The 18,597-nt window shown below is 39.1% G+C and overlaps 1 protein-coding gene and 1 long non-coding RNA gene across 4 annotated transcripts in view; one reads left to right on the forward strand and one right to left on the reverse strand.

Moving 5' to 3' along the window:
* Positions 1 to 18,597, reverse strand: part of IQCH (IQ motif containing H) — a 151,946-nt gene that overhangs the window by 54,247 nt on the left and 79,102 nt on the right. For all 3 annotated transcript variants that reach the window (XM_078380876.1, XM_020810020.3, XM_072981829.2), the window contains one exon: positions 9,591 to 9,782. In XM_078380876.1, coding sequence (XP_078237002.1) covers positions 9,591 to 9,782 — 192 coding nt within the window. The remainder of the gene's footprint in view (positions 1 to 9,590; positions 9,783 to 18,597) is intronic.
* On the forward strand, positions 8,377 to 15,110 carry LOC144584554 (uncharacterized). Its single transcript, XR_013538880.1, has 2 exons — positions 8,377 to 8,680; positions 9,645 to 15,110. It is a non-coding gene; the product is annotated as an uncharacterized LOC144584554 (long non-coding RNA).

The raw sequence follows: 18,597 nt of genomic DNA on the forward strand, positions 1-18,597 counted from the left end.
GAGGTTCTTTAATTCCTCCTCACTTTCTACCATCAAGAGTGGTATTATCTGCATATCTGAGGTTGTTGAGATTTCTTCCGGCAACCTTTTGCATGATGTATTCTGCATATAAGTTAAATAAGCAGGGGGACAATATACAGCCTTGTCGTACTCCTTTCCCAATTTTGAACCAATCAGTTGTTCCATATCCAGTTCTAACTGTTCCTTCTTGTCCCACATATAGATTTCTCAGGAAATAGATAAGGTGATCAGGCACTCCCATTTCTTTAAGAACTTGCCATAGTTTATTGTGGTCTGTAGTCAATGAAGCAGAAGTAGATGTTTTTCTGGAACTCTCTGGCTTTCTCCATAATCCAGCGCATGTTAGCAATTTGGTCTCTAGTTCCTCTGCCCCTTCAAAATCCAGCTTGTGCTTCTCCCAGAGAAGTTTTTGGGAATATTTTTGAGATAGGGCTTATATTACGAGTCTCCTAAAATCATACTAGGGCTTATTTTCAGGTTAGGTCATATTTTCGGGTTAACAGGGTATTAATATAGTAGCTTAGAACTGTATTAAATGCCTTTTAATGCAAATATAGAGCGGGGGGGTGTCACGGGTTACCTGGCTATTAAAAAAGGGGATTGCAACTTGGAAAAAAAGGTTGGGAAAAACTGTTATAAAGCATAGACTGATCTCCTTCTGAAACTCTTTGGTGCACTCCAGTAGCCACTGGATATTTGCCATATGATCTCTTGTGCTTCATCCTTTTTGAAATCCAGCTTTGGCATCAGGCATTCCTCACTCCACATAAGGTAAAAGCCTTTGTTGCAGCACCTTAAGTATCACTTTGCATGCATGGGAAATTAAAGCAATGGTCCTATAGTTACTGCATTCCTTGGCATCTCCTTTCTTGTGACTTGGAATGTATATGGACTGTTACCAGTCTGTGGGCCACTGTTTTATTTTCCATATTTGTAGACACATTCTTGTTAGGATTTCACTTCACTTTTTAGACCTACACATTCATTGTCACAAGACTCCTCTTCAAAGGGAGCTACCACCCTTTTATCCCTTCTGCATAAGGCTTCAGTATATTATTTCCACCTTCTCTTTATTTTCTCTGGCCAAATAGTATGCATCCCTGTTGGTCATTCAGCATTGCTAATCTAGGTATAAATTTCCCTTAAATTTCTTGGAAATTCTGGAAGAGATTTCTTGCTTTTCCCATTTTGTTGTTCTCCTCTGTATCTTTGCATTGGTTGTTGTCGTAGTTCTCTTTATCTATATGTGACTGTCGCTAAATAACTATTCAGGTTGCTGGCCCTATTTCTGTCTCCTTTTACTTTTTCTTCTCATCTGTCCTTTACGATTTTAAGTGTTCCTTTCATCATCCGTGTTTCTCTTTTCTTTTTTCTATAGGAATTGTCTTTTTGCATTCTTCCCAAATTATATCCCTGGTTTCAATCCACAATTCTCCTGGTTCATGGTCAACTGAGTCTAGTAACACAAATTTGTTCCTTATATGGACTTTAAAACTTATCAGGAATGTCATTTGAATGATATTTTGGATTCTTTTAGAGTTCTTTTTCATTCTGTTGCTAGATATTAACAACTCATCATCAGTACCTTAGTGCACTCCTGGTCCTATTTTGGGTGAGAGAACATAGCTTCTCCATCTCCTGCTTCCAATTATATAGTCTATTTGATTTCCATATTGTTCATCTGGTGATGTCCATGCATACAGCTGTCTGTTCAGTGGTTTGAAGCATGTATTTGCAATAAATAGATTATTGGATTTGCAGAACTCTATGAGTCATTCTCCTGCTTCATTTCTGTTCCCTAGGCCAAATTTTCCATCAACATTTGGTTCTGCCTTCTTCCCTACTTTTGTGTTCCAGTTACCTTGTTTTGGTGTGTGATCAGTTTCCTCTTGGATGCTTGAGTAAAAGCTTTTAATTCCATCTTACTGAATGATGGTTATGTTGACAGGTTTTCCCTGGCATCTGATCAATATTATTCGATCAGATCTTACATTATAGCCCCTAAATGCCTGTGCTACATCTTGCCTTAGTATTAGAGCTACTCCATTTCTTCTGAGTTTATCATTTCCAAAGAAGAACACTTTGTTCTCTGACCATAAAATGTCCACTTTAGTTCACTGACAACAAAACCCTGCAATTTTTATAAGTTCCAGTTTTTGCTTTATGGTTTCCAGTTTACCATGATTCATACTTCTCACATTCCATGTACCAACTGCAAGTGTTGTGTAGCATCAAACTTTCCTTTCACTTCTGTGCACATCAGCCACTACATGCCCTTTTGACTTTAATCTGGTTGTGTCACTGGTGACAGAGCTATTTGTACCTGTCTTTTGCTCTTTTCCAGTAGTCATTTGAGTGCTTTCTGAGCTGGGAGTCTCACCTTTTAGTACTATCTCGTTTCATTTTGAATTGTCTCATCATAGAGTTTTCAAATTAAGATGGTTTAGCAGTTGTTTACTATTGCGTTCTTCTGCACAGTACTAACAAAAGTTAGTTTGATTGTCATTGCTAGTGTCATTTTTCAGCTATTGCTGCTGCCCAGTAGCTGGCCTGAAGTGGGTAGATGTATCTTAGTCTGGTGTCTCACCTGTGAACATTCCACTTTGCATGTTCCTGCTAGGAGATCATCATGGAGTCTTGCCTCCTGATAGCATTGCTCTCAGCTTCACTGACACACTTTCACCATGTTAACGTTTGTATCCAAGAAGGTGAAGGTCACGTACAGGTTCAATATGACATCTGGTGCTAGACTTGCATTCATGCCCAAGGACTGGGTGTTTTGGGTCACACACCACATTTTAAGCAACCCTATTTGGTACTTCCTCTCTTCAAAGACAAAGAAAAAAAATCAAACAAAAACATTCTCTTTTTATCCCCTCTTATCTCCTGTCCAGGAGGAAGCTTTCAATTAAAAAAAATTAAAAGGGATAGCCAGGATTCCTGCTAAGCTGGGCGTGTTTTTGCATGCACATGACTCAGCTTCCCTCCGTGCAGCTGCCTTCCTCCTCTGCATAGCAATCGTGTTAGGTTTCAGTTGCAACGGAACCCAGTGCATGGGGGGGCAGTGTCATGACACACATGGGGTGGACTTGCGCGCGAGAAAGATGGAGACCCAACCAGCAGGGCTGAAAACTTGAGGGTATGAAAACTAGAAGAAATGCATCAGCACTTATTTCCAAGAGCTTTTTTAAAAATGCTTTATCAGTCTCCCCCTCCACAAAGGAGTGAGAGAAAGTTTTCAATTTCTCAATATCCACTTTGGTTTAATACCAGTGATCATACATACTGGAACCAAACCAAAACAGAGCAATCTCACCTGCATCAAAATATTGGTAGCCCCAAAAAGGTTCAGATAGGCGTGCAATCAAGGACAGACTGGTTTGTGATGGCACATACACCATGTGGTTGCCAGAAGAAGCAAACCAGCCCATTCCCAGAGCAGAACAAACAATAGGACAAGTCTCCACCTACTCATATCGTAAGACTGAAGTTTGGTAGCCAGACCAACAATGCCAGTAGCCATGATGCAGTCCAATGAGAAACAAAAAGTACAGGCAACCATTTGGACAATATGAAGGGAAGTGTCTTCCAGAATATTGCTTCCAACGTTAGATCAAAGCTAACTTGCACTCTAAGACAAATTATTCTAAAATAGTGTCATTTTAGTTTTGTAGCTGGATTGTGTCATGGGACTACTTGCTCCAAGTCTCCTCAAAGACAAAATTGGTGGTGCAACCCATGCTTTTTTTTTTTTGAATGGTTGTGTAGAGACCCAAGAAAAGTGATGATACAATGGCAAAAGAGATTACAGTCTGTAGAAGGAAGGGCATATAACGAGCAAAGAGTATTAGGAAAAAAATGAATGCAGTTTGCTGGACAACTAACACCACAAAATGATACAAAGAGGATGGAGAAGGCACACAGTCACGGTCCAACTGACCAAGACTGAGAATTCCAAATCAATACTTTGTCCCTTGGTCTAATTCAAGGCAAACATCAAGTTTGGGTATGTGAAGGTAATCTTTGGAAAGAAAAGGGGGAGGGGGACCTTTCTGCAGGTGCTCAAACTTCCACTGGAGGGCCATCACACACTTTGAAAAGCCTAGCACTGGACTTTTTAATGCTAGAATTATGGTTACAATAGAAGGTTCTCCCCCCCCTCACTTCACCCCCTTTTGTTTTCCTATAGACTTCAGTTCCTAACAACTCCATCACTACTGTGACAGGCACAGAAGAATTCCAATTCTGCTTCTTTAGCTTCATCCCTCCTAATTGAAGCTAACTGGCTTCTCTGTTTCATTTTTTAAAAAATCCCACATGGATTTCTCCAGTTGGCTCATTTCATTTTACTTCATTTTTGTATTTGTGAATTGTTTTTATGCACAGTGAATGCTCAATAGGAAATACAACCGTTTGTGTTACAAAAAAAAATATCTTGAAGTTAAACACCTGTAAGTCCCAGACTTCAGTCTCTACTGCCAAAGTTTTCACATTGCAAAGGTTCATTGATGAAGTTCAGTATCTCCACCACTTCAATGTATGCTACACTTTCCATACATAGTGTAACATCAAATAAAAAGTGTTAGCACCTAATCTGACCATCTTAAAAATGAAATAATTGTTCTAATTTGATGGTTATGTGTTTTATTTTCACACTTGCCCTTCTGATTATTTTGTTGATTTCCACCAAGCCACTATGACCTGGCACTGGCTTTATTTCATATCCATTCAGCAAGGAATGATTACTGAAATCAAACATTTAAACACAGGCAGCTGTTCAAACTTCTAATCTGTTTCATTTTGTATCTACATTCAAATTACAGTAATGGTTCAGCTAGAACATGTCCATGTGTCAGTCCATGGAAATAATGTGTCAGTCCATGGAAATAATCAACTTTAAGATGATTAAGGAAATTTCAACGACAGATTGTTCTGCCCAATGTTTTCCTTGCTTATATATTTCTGTCTGTTCAATCTGCCCAAATCAGCATTCCATTAGTGGAAGAAAATACAGGCACCGCATACTGACAATTTATGGCTACTGAAGCTTGATTAAGACAACCTAACTCCCCTGCCTGCAACTTCCTGTTTGTTTAATAGAGGAAGCCTATGTTCAAAGCATAAGAATCATTGGTCTCCACTGTCATGAATCCCAACATGCTGGATAACCACCAGCCAATCTCCAGTATTCCATTTTCAGCAAGCTACTGGAGGTGTGATATCTTTTCAGCTCCAAGTGTTTCTGGATGAGATGGATTATCTAGATCCATTTCAATGTAACTTCACAACTGATTACAGGGCAGAGGCTTTGGTTGCCTTGGCAGATGACTTGGACGGAGAGTATGTTGCTCTTAGTTCTCTCCTCTTTCAATACTACTGACCATAGTATACAATTGGGCCTGTTCTCTGGGATGGGACTCAGAGGAATTGCTTTGCAATAGCAATAATCCTTCCTGGAAGATCAAGCTCTAAATATAGTGCTGGAGGACTCACTGAAAAGTAATTAAAGTGCTATAATTTATCTCTCTCACCTTATCTTTTCTTGTTCTTAATTTTGCCAACATACTGACAGAGATGAACACAGCTTCTTTAGAAATGGCAAGAGAGAAACAAAGGGTATAAACAAACAAACAAACAAACAAAAACAAACAAACAAACAAACAAACAAACAAACAGGACAGTCTGTATACAGAAGGGATTCATTAGCACAGACCTATAAGGGGCCAAAATAATTATTTTCCTATTCCAAATATCATTTATTCTTCTCATTCAAATCCTTGTTGCTTAATAACTTCTAATATAATGAGTTTCACTTAGCGACATACTCCCACTTGGGGTTAGTTTTAGCAGGCTAAGAAACCAAACTTTGTGCTAAAATGACTCTAGGTTAAATATGCTTTTCTGTAGGAATATAGCTAAGACTATCTTCAGAAAGGTAGGGCAGGATAGAAAGAAACTTTTGGCCAAGCGATGAAAACACTGAACAGCTTTGATAAGTATAGATAACATTACCAAACCCGCTGCAACACCCCAGTTCTACACAAGGTGGGGTACGTCTAATGAAAATAAGCTTTGTGGAACTTGCACAATGCAGTATAGTGCCAGCCATCAATCCAGAGAAAGAATAATCTCAAAATACAACAGTGGTTCAGGGCTAAAATGCAATGCTTCTCATATAAGGAAAACATACACAAGGTTTAAATACTTCTGTTGAGATTCAGCTGTTAAGAAGACAAAAATATATATGGCACTGATGAACTAAATAAAATCATAGAATAAAGGAGTCATGTCCAACCCCTTGCTCAATGCAGGAATCCAAATCAAAGCAGATTTCACACAATTTGTTAAATTTTATCTTGAATAACTCTAGCATTGGAGTGATTATCGCTTCCCACAGGCAATTAATTGCATCGCTGTACTCCTGTAACAGTTAAGAAGCTTCCTGATATTCAACTGAAATCTGACTTCCTATAACCTGAGCCTATTATTATGTGTCCTACAGATTCTGTACCTCTTCGGTATGACTACCTTTTAAGTTTTTGAAAAGTGCTATCCTATCTCCCCTCAGTCTTCTTTTCTCAAGGCTAAACATGCTCAGTTCTTTCAGTCCTTCCTCACAGGGCCTGATTTCACCTTTGTTTCCCCTTGAATTTGTTCCAGTTTATCAGCATCCTTTTTAAAAAGTAATGTCCAGAACTCTTACACAAGACAAAGCCCAAACAGTGTCAAATAGAGGGGAACTAGTACTTCACAAGGGACATGGTGGCGCTGCAGGTTAAAGAAGACCAGCAGTTGTAAGTTCGAATCCACGCAATGGAGTGAGCTCCCATTGCTTGTCCCAGCTCCTGCCAACCTAGCAGCTTGAAAGCATGCAAATGCAAGTAGATGAATAGGTATCACCACAGTGGGAAGGTAACGTGCATTTGTGTCCCCCCGGTGTAGAACGTTGCACTTATTGGTGTTAAATTTCATTCTGTTGTGTTTAGCCCAGGGCATTTTTGGCTTTCACTTTTTCTTCTTGGATTTTTTTTAGTTCTGCCTTTAGAATTTCCTTTTTAATAAACTCCACCCCATCTATGATTCTTTTTCCTATTAGGATTTTCTGCCCCGAGACATCACCTATAATTGTTCCAAGTGTATTAAAATTGGTTTTCCTAAAAACCAGCATACAGTGGTGCCTCGCTTAGCGATGTTAATTCGTGCAGAAAAAATCACTGCTAAGCGAGAACATCAGTAAGCAAAAATAAAAAGCCCATAGAAACCCATTAAAATGTGATTAATGCGTTCCTATGGGCTTAAAACTCACCTTTAAGTGAAGATCCTCCATAGTGCCGCCATTTTTGGTGCCTCTAAAGCGAGGAATCCGTGCCTGAAAACAGTGGGCAGCCATTTTGTTTACCCGGCGGCCATTTTGAAACCGCCGATCAGCTGGCCGAAAATGGGGGCTTTGCGATGATCGCTTCCCTGCGTTCATTGCAAAGCGAAATTTCCCCATAGGGAACATTGCAAAGCGATCGCTTTTGCGATCGCAAAAACAGCATCACTAAGCTATTTCATCGCTACATGGAGCAATCGCTATGCGAGGCACCACTGTACAGTGGTGCCTCGCATAGCAATGTTAATTCGTTCCACAAAAATCGCTGCAGAACTAAAACGTCACTATGCGATATTAAAAAGCCCATAGAAACGCATTAAAACGCGATTAATGCGTTCCTATGGGCTTAAAACTCACAGTTCTGCGAAGATCCTCCATAGCGCGACCATTTCTGGTGTCTCTTAGGCAAGGAATCCATCCCAAAAAACAGCGGGCGGCCATTTTGTTTACCCGGTGGCCATTGTGAAACCGCCAATCAGCTGTTAAAAAATCATCGCTTTGTGATGATCGGTGCCCGAAGCAGGGAACCGGTCATCGCAAAGCGAAATTCCCCCATAGGGAACATCGCAAAGTGATCACTTTTGCGATAGCAAAAAATGCGTTGCAAAGCGATTTTGTCGTAAAACAAAGCAATCGCTATGCGAGGCACCACTGTATATGTGTGGCTACACTCTGCTTTATTTCCATTTGAAATCAAAAACTCAAGTAGAATATTACTTTCCCCCAGAGTACCCCTTACTGCCATCCTCCACTTTTTGTAAGAGAAAATTATCAGCCACACAAACTAGGAATTTCTTGGAAGGCAGTATTTGTCTCCCCAAAGGTTTCAGGATTATTGATATGTCCCTTACTCCCACATTGTTTCTCTCTTAAATTCTTGCAATTCTTAAAAAACAATTCTTCTTGATTGCTTTGTTGGTAGTAGACATCAATTACCACATTCTTTTTGTTTTTCTCCTCCAATTATATTAATCCAGTGCTCTCAATAGTCAACCATGCTCATCCTCCTACATTTCTATGGAGGAATATGTGTTTTTGACATATATAGTGGTGCCTTGCCTTACAAATGCCTTGACCTACAAACATTTTGAGTTACGAACAGCTCCATTCACAAAAGTTTGCTTTGACTTGTAAACAAAGCTTTGACTTACAAACAGAAAAAAGGCAAGGGAAAAGGGCGGGAAATTCAAATAGCTAACTGTAGGTGGCGACGAGGATGCTTCTTTGTAGCTCTTTTGAGCCGGCAGTTAGAGAGTGTGTGATCCGAGGAGGCTGCTTGCTAAGGTAAAGTGCTGCTTTATACTTTTAAAAAACTGTTCTCGCTATTTTTGCAGCATGATGGGTCTTGAGGAATTTGTGTTGTTGTTTTTTGTCCCCCCTCCCATTTGCGATGGGTCTTGGGGGTTTGGTTGCTTTTGGGGTTTTTTCTTCCATTTTTGATATGACTTGCATGCTTTTTGCTTTGTTCTCTTTGCAAATCTGATCTGCTCCGTTTGTTTTGGCAATGGTTCCTGCATGCTTCCTTTGCTTTTTCCTTTGATTTCTGTGCATTTCTGACCTTGTCCTTTTGTTCTCTGTGCGTTTCTGATCTGCTCCTTTTGATTTCTGTGCTTTTGCAATGGTTCATGCATGCTTCTCTTGCTTTTTTGCTTCGTTCTCTTTGCATTTCTAATCTGCTCTGTTTGTTTTCTGTGCTTTTGCACTGGTTCATGCGTGCTTCCCTTGCAAATACACCTTCGCCCCAAAACTAAGGTGGTACCAGTATCATAGATGCAAGGAGAGTTGAGGAAATGTTCTCTATGGACAGGTTTTAAAGCCCTAACTACCTGGTATTTGGAAAGGTGCCTATTCCACTGAATACTTTCAAAAACACTTTCTGTTCTGTCGAGCCTTTGGGGTAGATGTACTAGGTTTATTAAGATCTGTGGTGCTGTAATGCTTTTTTTTTAAATTGCATTTTTCCTTTCATTTTATGGTAATTCACACATGTACGTATTTTTCTGTGGTTATAAGGGTAATGTTAGTTTCTTTTTGAATGATGTATTTCGATATAAAAATTAAGTTTAGACCACACGTTATCATTGTTATCATCATCTTAGGGAAAACTGAACACAGTTCAAAATGTTAAAAAAGTTAATAAATACAGAAATGCCCCCTAAAAGCAAAGGCACCTGGCAAAGGCACCTGGACTTACATGTGCCCAGCTCTTCTTCCATATCTCAGAACCATATCTCTGACTCTCCTTCAGAATCCAGGGGTAACACTGGAGATGCCTGGTGATGTCACAGTATGCAGTACCATTTCCCCCGAATTCATTGTCCACTTTGAATACCCAGCGCTTTACTTCTGGATAGTCTACAATCAACTGGCTTAGGACTTCAACCATCTGGGAACAAAAAGAAAAAAACTTGCTCAGTTTTAAATGGATACAATCCCAGCACCTGCACCTCATTATCTAATTTTTCAGAAAAATGTGTGGCTGCCAGAGCAGACATACTAGATGCACATGCCAAACTCTCATTGCCAGTACTTTATTGTGCCACCTTTCCATGCACTGTCTTCAAGAGGGCACCAACCATGCCTACCCTGTTTGTTACCCTCCTTGTCCAGTTCACAGTCTATGTCCACTTCATTGAAGATGGGGCTTCTCGCTTCGGAGGAGCACTCCAGTCATATCCGGTTCATCAAGGCTAAAGTTGGCAGTCCCAGGCAGCCTGCCTCCACTACTATTCCTTCTGGTTTGGGGTAAACAGGTGGCCGTTCACAGTTGACTTCCCATTGAGCAACCCCACCCCTGTTTTTTGGTGGGTGAAGTGACACACAAATATCCCAGTTGGATCTCTCTGCCTCCTCCTGGCTGCTACTCCATGTATCCTCCTGCTGCTTCTCTTCCCTCCGGGTCTACATGGGGTCTCCTTTAAATACCTGGGCCCTGCCTTCCTCCCAAGGCACCACCAGGTGTTCGCAGCATGCCTTGGTTGTCTCTCAACTGTGGGGTCAGCCACGCTGGGGGCATTCTCTAGAGCCACCCCCACATGCTCACCACATGCAGTAGGCAGCCCCTCCTTTTCCAGGCCAGCTCCCTCAGGCTCCTGCCCTTGAGTCCCTCTCATATGCTTGCAGCATGCTGCTGACCGTATGCTGCTGAGCATATGCTTGCAGCATGCTGCTGGGTTTTCTCCTCTTGACTCTGCTGTGGGGAGGCTGACCGGGAGCCAGTAGCAAGCCTTGGGTGGCATGTCTGTTGGCGTAGTGGGAGGCCCAAGCTGGTCAGCTCTACTCTCCCTGTTACCATAAGGCGCAGATAAAGCCATGGAGTGGGAAAACCCATAAGAGCAAAATCAGAGTTTCAACAATTCCTCGTTAACAGCTACTCATTAAAACATTTGACCTATAACCTGTCTGGACCACGCTGACCAGAATTCAAATGCGGTATTAACAATGTAACTTCTTGCACTCTTTGTTTTGCTGCTTATTGCTTTTTCATTACTTACTATTCTTTTTTTAAAAAACAAAATGGTTTGATACTGCTATTAAAATGCCTTAAAACACCCTTAAAATTTACTTGTTTCACTGACAAAGCAATTTAAACTCTATTTGATACGTTAGTGTTAAAATGTAATTTTAAAGTTATACCCTTGTTACTCAAAAAGAAACTAGCTAACTTGTTATTTCAAGACTCTGACTACTATTTTGTATAGCAGTGATTGAGGCTTTTTTAAAAACTTTACCACTGATTTATTTTTTTCTTTTTTTAAGGCAGAGCATAGCATTTTACAACTATTTTATGGTTTCATTATTTAAAGGATTTAATGTAATATTGCAAAAGAGAAAGATTTAGCAAGTATTTATAACAACAGCAAAGATTCTAAGACACTTTTTATTCTTTGAATTTCAATCACAAATGGAATTATTATTTGTTTGCTCCATGTCCCATTATTTGTTGTCTTTGATAGCCCAAGAAATGGGTTTTCTTTTGATGTCTCCCCTACAGAAATGAAATGGATCAATAGTATTGTAAAGATAGTACCAATGGAAAGAATTACGAGCTATCTTTAAGTGAAAATTGAACTGTGCCTTAAATTATTGTCACCTTCCTTTGATTATTTAATGCTGCCCATCAATATTTCATATGAAGCTTATACCAGGAAACAAAAACAATCTGAAACAAATCGAAATGAAAACGTATGTGTAAATAGGCTTGCAGAATATTGTTTGTAACAGTGAGGGAAGTAATAATAAAACCAACACTGAGGGTTTTGCTATGTTTCTGTTTGGTTGGTTTTGGTATAGTAACAACTTTGACTACGGACATATTTGTATATCATGATAAGCCATGGCTTGTTGCCTAACCCACAAGAAATCATGCAGCAGTCAGTCAAACTGTGGCTTATCTTCCCTGTTTCTGGTTTTCCTCTAATCGCTTTCTCTACTGGTTTCTCTCCTGTTTCAGCTGAGATAACAAGCAAGGGACAAACCATTGTTGAGGTATCTAATCAAAAATGATGAAAGTCAACAATAAACTATGGATCTGGATTGTGGTTCATGGTTACTTAGCAACCCATGACTTGTTAGCAGAAACAATTTTGCAGTTCATAAGCAAATTTTAGCAGAACATACTTTGTCTTCTTATTACCTGTGAATATTGTCAAGGAGTTGATTTTGTACCACCTGTTTCTTCATCCAAAGCAGGACTGGGCAAAGTGAAACCTGTGTGCTGTGTGTGGCGGCCCTGTCAGGGGTTCCAAAGCAGCCCACATCCCCCTAGCTCCCCACAACATTACACTATTTGTTTTTTAACCAAAAAGCATCCTTGCACCCTTTAGGAAACATGGAACAACTCTGCCATGTTTTTTATCTATAGTTGTTTTAGACCCAGGGAGATTTTTTTTAACAAGCACTAATGGAACTGGTCTGCACTATTCCTACCTCAGCTAGGGATGCGTGGCCCCATGAAACTGTGAATGCCTTTTCTCTCCTGTAGCAAACTATTAACTTTCCAATATAGGCATGATGCCCACCATGCAAATGTAATCTCTTTGGACATTTGGTCATTTGATATTGACATCTGGTTATTTCAGGCTTGATTTTCTGTCTTTGTTCTTCATCTTCTATCAAAGGCCATTCTATCATTTCTCCTGAACTGATGGTCGGAATCCTATTATACGAATCCTATTATCCTCATATATTTTATGTAGGGATACACAATGTGGTGTAGTTTATAGAGTGATGGACTGGGACTCAGGAGGCCTGGGTCTGACCCTGACTCAGCTGTGGGAGCTCACTGGCATGCATGGAACTGATAAAACCACTCAAATATCTCTCTTACATTGGAAGCCAGTATAAGCTGGTTCAAACTTGAAGGCACGTAACAACAATAATTTATTACAATCAGTGAAACTGTTAATTTAATTAGGCATTTTCTAATTTCTTAATTAGTGTCTAACTGGTATTTCTGTATCCACATTTTTCCAGTTACACATTGCCAAGCAATGGGAGAAGGTAGGAAAAGAAAGCTTTTGCCAGGTGGCAGAATCATCAATGTGCTGCCTAATAAAAAAGCCCTGTTTATCCTCCCATTCCATAGTCTGCCTTGTTCAGCCTGATGAAGAGGCTTAAAGGAAACTAAAGAAAGTTTAAAGGTAAATAGGTGAGACTATATGGCAAGGAGAAAGGGAAAGCAAGAGATGGTTTTTTTTTTGCTGGATGGTTGAAAACTGGATTTTCAAAAATTCTCAGATATTTCCTTCTAAATAAAGCTCAAAACATGGGCAATGGGGAAGAGAGGAGTGAAATCATGGATGACATTTTTCACTTTCATTCTGGTAAGGCTCTTAGTTTAATAATGTAATGTAAGTGTAAACACTAATAACAATTTAGTAATGGTGAATTTTTGCAAGTTAAGAAATTATTCTAGGCATTTGCTGTCACATACCACACACATTATTGATAACAAATGTTTATGTCTAAATAACAGGATTCTATCCTATGTGTAAATAATCCCTCTCTTTCCGCATAACAACGTTTGGAAACAATCCATTAAAATTAACTCATTAATATTAAATGTATTAATATTAAGACAGTAAGAACTATAATGCTTTATAATTAATACAGAAAAAGTAATGTTATTTATTGTTATTTATTGCTGTGTCCTCAACAGTGCTCCTACAGGGGGAAGCAACCTTATGCCTCCAATAAAAGCCTGATTCTATAAGCAATGATTTCCAAATTATTTCACAGATTTTTTTGGATCAAAGTTCCCAGCAGTCATACCAACATAGGCAATAGTCACTCTGTCTTAGAGCTATGATATCTGGCCCTAAGCACATTCTACAGAGCCAATAGCAACTTAGCCACTTTCCTAAAGACTTATTTAGCTCAACGCTACTGTACCTGTTGCAGAAAGTGAATGCATGTTAAGAAAAAAAACCTCTCTCTCACACACAGCCATTTCAGGTTTCAGTGGCCAATGTCCTATCTCACCACCACCTCTGTGGTACAGATACTGATGTGAAAATGACTGACTTCTTGTCATCCATGGATAATTTAGTTTGAGAAATGTATTTAGAACTTTGAAGCTGAAGCAAATGCAACTCAGCTAGTAGAAAAGGTAGACAAGATAACCGCATGGCTGTCCTCTAGGCTGAGCTTCCTTGGCGGCCTATCTCTGAATGAGAATACCTGTTAGCCCCTTCTCTCTAATCAGTATTGGTCATTTCTGTATTTCATGCATTGCTAATTAAATAAGATGCTGTCTTTTATTGTGAAGCATATAAGGGAAAAGAACAGTGAGATTTAATTTAATAGAATAAAATTAATTGCGGCACTCAAAAATATCAGCTTCCTGTTTCCTAATCGCTCCCAATGTATCATTTTATTAATATAGTCCACCATATAAAATACCACTTGCACTTAATTACTTCAGAATCAAATGCTTGCTGCTAATTAATGCTTAAATTAACTGCTTTAAAAATACAGCCCAGTACTTATACAGTGATGTAAAAGATTTTACAGGGAAAAGATACAGCTTGCCCTATCTCTGTTTATTCTACTATATTTAGCTAAAATACACATTTGTTTGTTTGTTTGTTTGTTTGTTTATTATTTCCACTTCTATACTGCCCCATTACTGTTCTCCCTCTCTGGGCAGTTCACAACATACTGTATGATAAAATCATACAATTAAAAACACTGTGTAATAAATGTTACTGAGATATAATTTTTCAAAAGTTATTGTATTAAAACAAGTGCTGCAAAACAAAGCAGTGACCAGAAGCCTTTTAATAACAATTATCCAGCAGAGGAAGCAGTGTTTATTAATGACTTAGATTAGGAGATGAAGGAAATGCTTATCAAATTTGTAGATGACAAAAAATTGGGTGGAAAAGATAATACCCTGGAAGACAGAAATAACATTCTAAAAGATCTTGATGGGATCGAGCACTGAGCTGAAAACGGCAGAATTAAATTCAATGGGGATAAGGCAAAGTTCTACACACCTAGGGGGGAAAACCTCAAACACACAAGATGGAGGATACTTGGCTCTGTAATGTGATGAGTGAGAAGGATCTTGGAATTGTTGTCTATCAGAAACTGAATACGAACCAACAGTGGGATGTCACTGCAAAAAAGGCAACTGCTATTCTAGGCTGTATTAATAGAACTGTAGTCCCCAAAACCCATGAAATGCTCATTTCCCTCTATTCAGAACTGGTTAGATCTTGAGTGCCTGTGTCCATTTCTGAAAAGCACTATTCAAGAAGGATGCCAAAAAGTGGAACAAGTTCAGAGGAAGGCAACAAGGATGATCAGGGAACTGGAAACCAAGCCCTATGAGAAAAGACTGAAAGAACTGTGCATGTTTAGCCTTGATAAAAGTGGACTGGGGGAAGTTTAATTGCACTTTTCAGATACTTGTATGATCATCATACAGAGAGGAGGCACTTTCCATCATCCCAGAGTGCACAACATATAATAATGGTCTCAACAGGAAGCCACATTTAGGATGAATATTAGCAAAAGCTTTCTAACTGTTAAAGCAGCACAACAATGGAATCAATTGCCGAAAACTAAAAACTACAATGCAAAGAGCTGTTTTTATTTGTTGGTTTTTAAGGTGATTCTAATTATTTTGTCAATTTGGACCTGGAAGTTCTTCTATCCAGGTAAACTTCACATGTGCCAAATTATAAATGAATACTCAAAAAGATTTCCAACATAGCTATTGATATTACAAGAGCTGAAAACAGCAGAATGAACATGAGAAATAACTCTACATTAAAGGATAGCTTGAGTGAGATATCTAATTTCAATATGCAACTTGATGGGCAGATCAAAGCGCATGGTTTCTTTGCAATATTTAATAACTACACTGATGCCCTTAAAACTCTTTACTTCCCACATGGCTCATCAGAAGTAGTTTATTACTATTTCCATGTTCTTTGCTTAGTAACCTGGTTTTCTTGTAATGAGTAACCTGGCTTAACCTGTAATGAGCCTCGTGGCGCAGTGGTTAAAACGCTGTACTGCAGCTAAAACTGTGCTCACGACCTGGGGTTCAAATCCCAGGTAGCCGGCTCAAGGTTGACTCAGCCTTCCATCCTTCCGAGGTCGGTAAAATGAGTACCCAGCTTGCTGGGTGGGGGGCAATGTGTAGCCTGTATAATTAAAAAATTGTAAACCGCCTGGAGAGTGCTTGTAGCGCTATGGGGCGGTATATAAGTTCAATAAATAAATAAATAAATAACAAATTCCTTCATGGCACTTTATCCCATCTTCGTATGTGGGACAACAATGTTTGACTTCAGGATACTGTATATGAATATTTGGGGCAGTGGTTGATCTACTATGAAACTACTGACGCTTAAGCTTCTGGGTCTCTAATCTTGGAAGGGTCTCAGAAGTGACTTTAGGCTACATTGGTTTAAAAAAATTGGGCCTACTCTATGAGAAGGGTTATTTAAAATATATATATATTATTTATATAGTCTGATTCAATACACAATGTTCTAGTGTAATTCAATAAAGAAGTTTCAACAAAACAAGTAGGAAACTTCATATCTCTAGTTTTTGATGTATTAGAAGCTTCTGTCCAGTTGTTATAGTCCCCAGACCAATCATACAGCAAAAATAACCCTTTACAAATTTCCAGAATTTCAAATACTTCATAAAAACATTTAGCATTAAAAGACAATTTAAAATCTAGTATCTAATTACCATAGAACTTCCAAGACCTGAGTATCGCCATACAGAATCCGGCTACCTGGTACGTGATCTTGGGGTCTATGTCAGAAAGAAAAAGCGGTAGTCTGGTTTTTTTTCTGAATGGCCAGGATTTTCTTTTCAGCAGTGGGGTGATGATCTCCTTATGTGCCACATCATAATGTGGGCAAGTGAAAAACATGTGCTGTGTAGTTTTGACCTCCTGTTGCAAAGCCTTTGAATGAAAGGAATATTCTTGTACTTCCCATCAAGTACAGCAAAAGGGAGGACTGAGCATCTTGCCAAGGTGAAGGCTCTTCTAAACTTTTGCTTCAGGTGATGTTAGATAATCTGCCAGTTCCGCACAGATTTTGAGATAAGTCCTCATCATAATATTTTGCATACTGGAAAGGTCTATTATAAAGTTATCTTCTGCTATCGTCTGTATGTTCATTTGTTGAAGAACTCAGAGAAAATTAAGCCGAAAGTATTTCACACCATGAGTTAGAAGCAAAAGGTTTGTAAGAAGATATCAACCCAAGTTATTTTGCTGCTTCCAAACACATTATTACAAAAAAAATTCATATGGAACAAGTGGTATTACTTCTTTGACAGGAGCTAACAAATTCAGGACAGACGTTTTATATAAATTCTTTGACTGTTTGATAATCCAGTTACACAAGAGTGTTGACCCATATGAGCAGACTGCAAAAAGGTTCAAGTTCCTCTCAGAATTGGTGAACAATTCTGAAATTCATGAGGACAGTATTAAACTTATAATGTCGTATTACAAAGATGATATTGACCACAAATTAGAAATCAAGAGTCATCATTTCAAAGAATATTTGCACCTTAGGAAATCCCAGAACACAGAAGAAAACGTGCCATCTAAACTGCAATGCATAGTTTCTCAGTTTTGTTGTTGTTGTTTAGTCGTTATGTCCGACTCTTCGTGACCCCATGGACCAGAGCACGCCAGGCCCTCCTATCTTCTACTGCCTCCCGGAGTTGTGTCAAATTCATGTTGGTTGCTTCGCAGACACTGTCCAGCCATCTCATCCTCGGTCGTCCCCTTCTCCTCTTGCCCTCACACTTTCCCAACATCAGGGTCTTTTCCAGGGAGTTTTCTCTTCTCATGAGATGGCCAAAGTACTGGAGTCTCAGCTTCAGGATCTGTCCTTCCAGTGAGCACTCAGATTTGATTTCCTTTAGAATTGATAGGTTTGTTCTCCTTGCAGTCCAGGGGACTCTCAAGAGCTTAATAGTCCCTCAGCTTAATTGCGAGCAATACCTAACTGAACTATACTCCATTACTGCTGCTCAAGCTGTACTTGGCAAGGCCTATCATGAGCTGTGACGCAGAAAAAAGTTTTCAAAGCTATTCTTTACAAAGAACAAATTTCATTCTACCATGACTGAAGAGCATTCTTTATGCATATTGTCTCTAGAAAATGACATTGCAAGGTAGCATTTATATGACAAAACTGCACGTGAATGTGTTGCTAGAAAAACAACAACAGAAAAAGTATTTTGTAAAATGTGCTTCATGTATTCTCAGAGGTATCTAAAATAAAAGATTATATTGGCTGTGGTCTTTTTTATGTTTTATGTCATCATTCTATGATGCATCATGCATGTATATAACATTTCCCTAATTTTTATCCATCCATAACTCAAAAACTATAAGGCATAGGAAATTTTTATTCACATCAGTGACTTTGACATATGAGATAATCCAGTACAGCAATGTTATTCAAAATGAGAGTTGTAGTGGGTTTTTTTGTTTGTTTAAATGTGATGATCTGTCACGGAGCAACCTAACTGAAGAAGATAACGGTGGTTATATCTGGATATGGGGGCCTCTTTGCAACCAGCAATGAGATCTGTCTCATTGTGGTCGCAATGAAGCCCCCATAACAGTTCCAACTTTAAGGTCCCAAAACTGTAGGTCTGCCACTGTATTTCAGACTGGAAATGTTTCTAATCAGGGGAACATTCAT

Source organism: Pogona vitticeps, chromosome 12 (assembly GCF_051106095.1).
Source record: "Pogona vitticeps strain Pit_001003342236 chromosome 12, PviZW2.1, whole genome shotgun sequence".
Taxonomy (NCBI): Eukaryota; Metazoa; Chordata; class Lepidosauria; order Squamata; family Agamidae; genus Pogona; species Pogona vitticeps.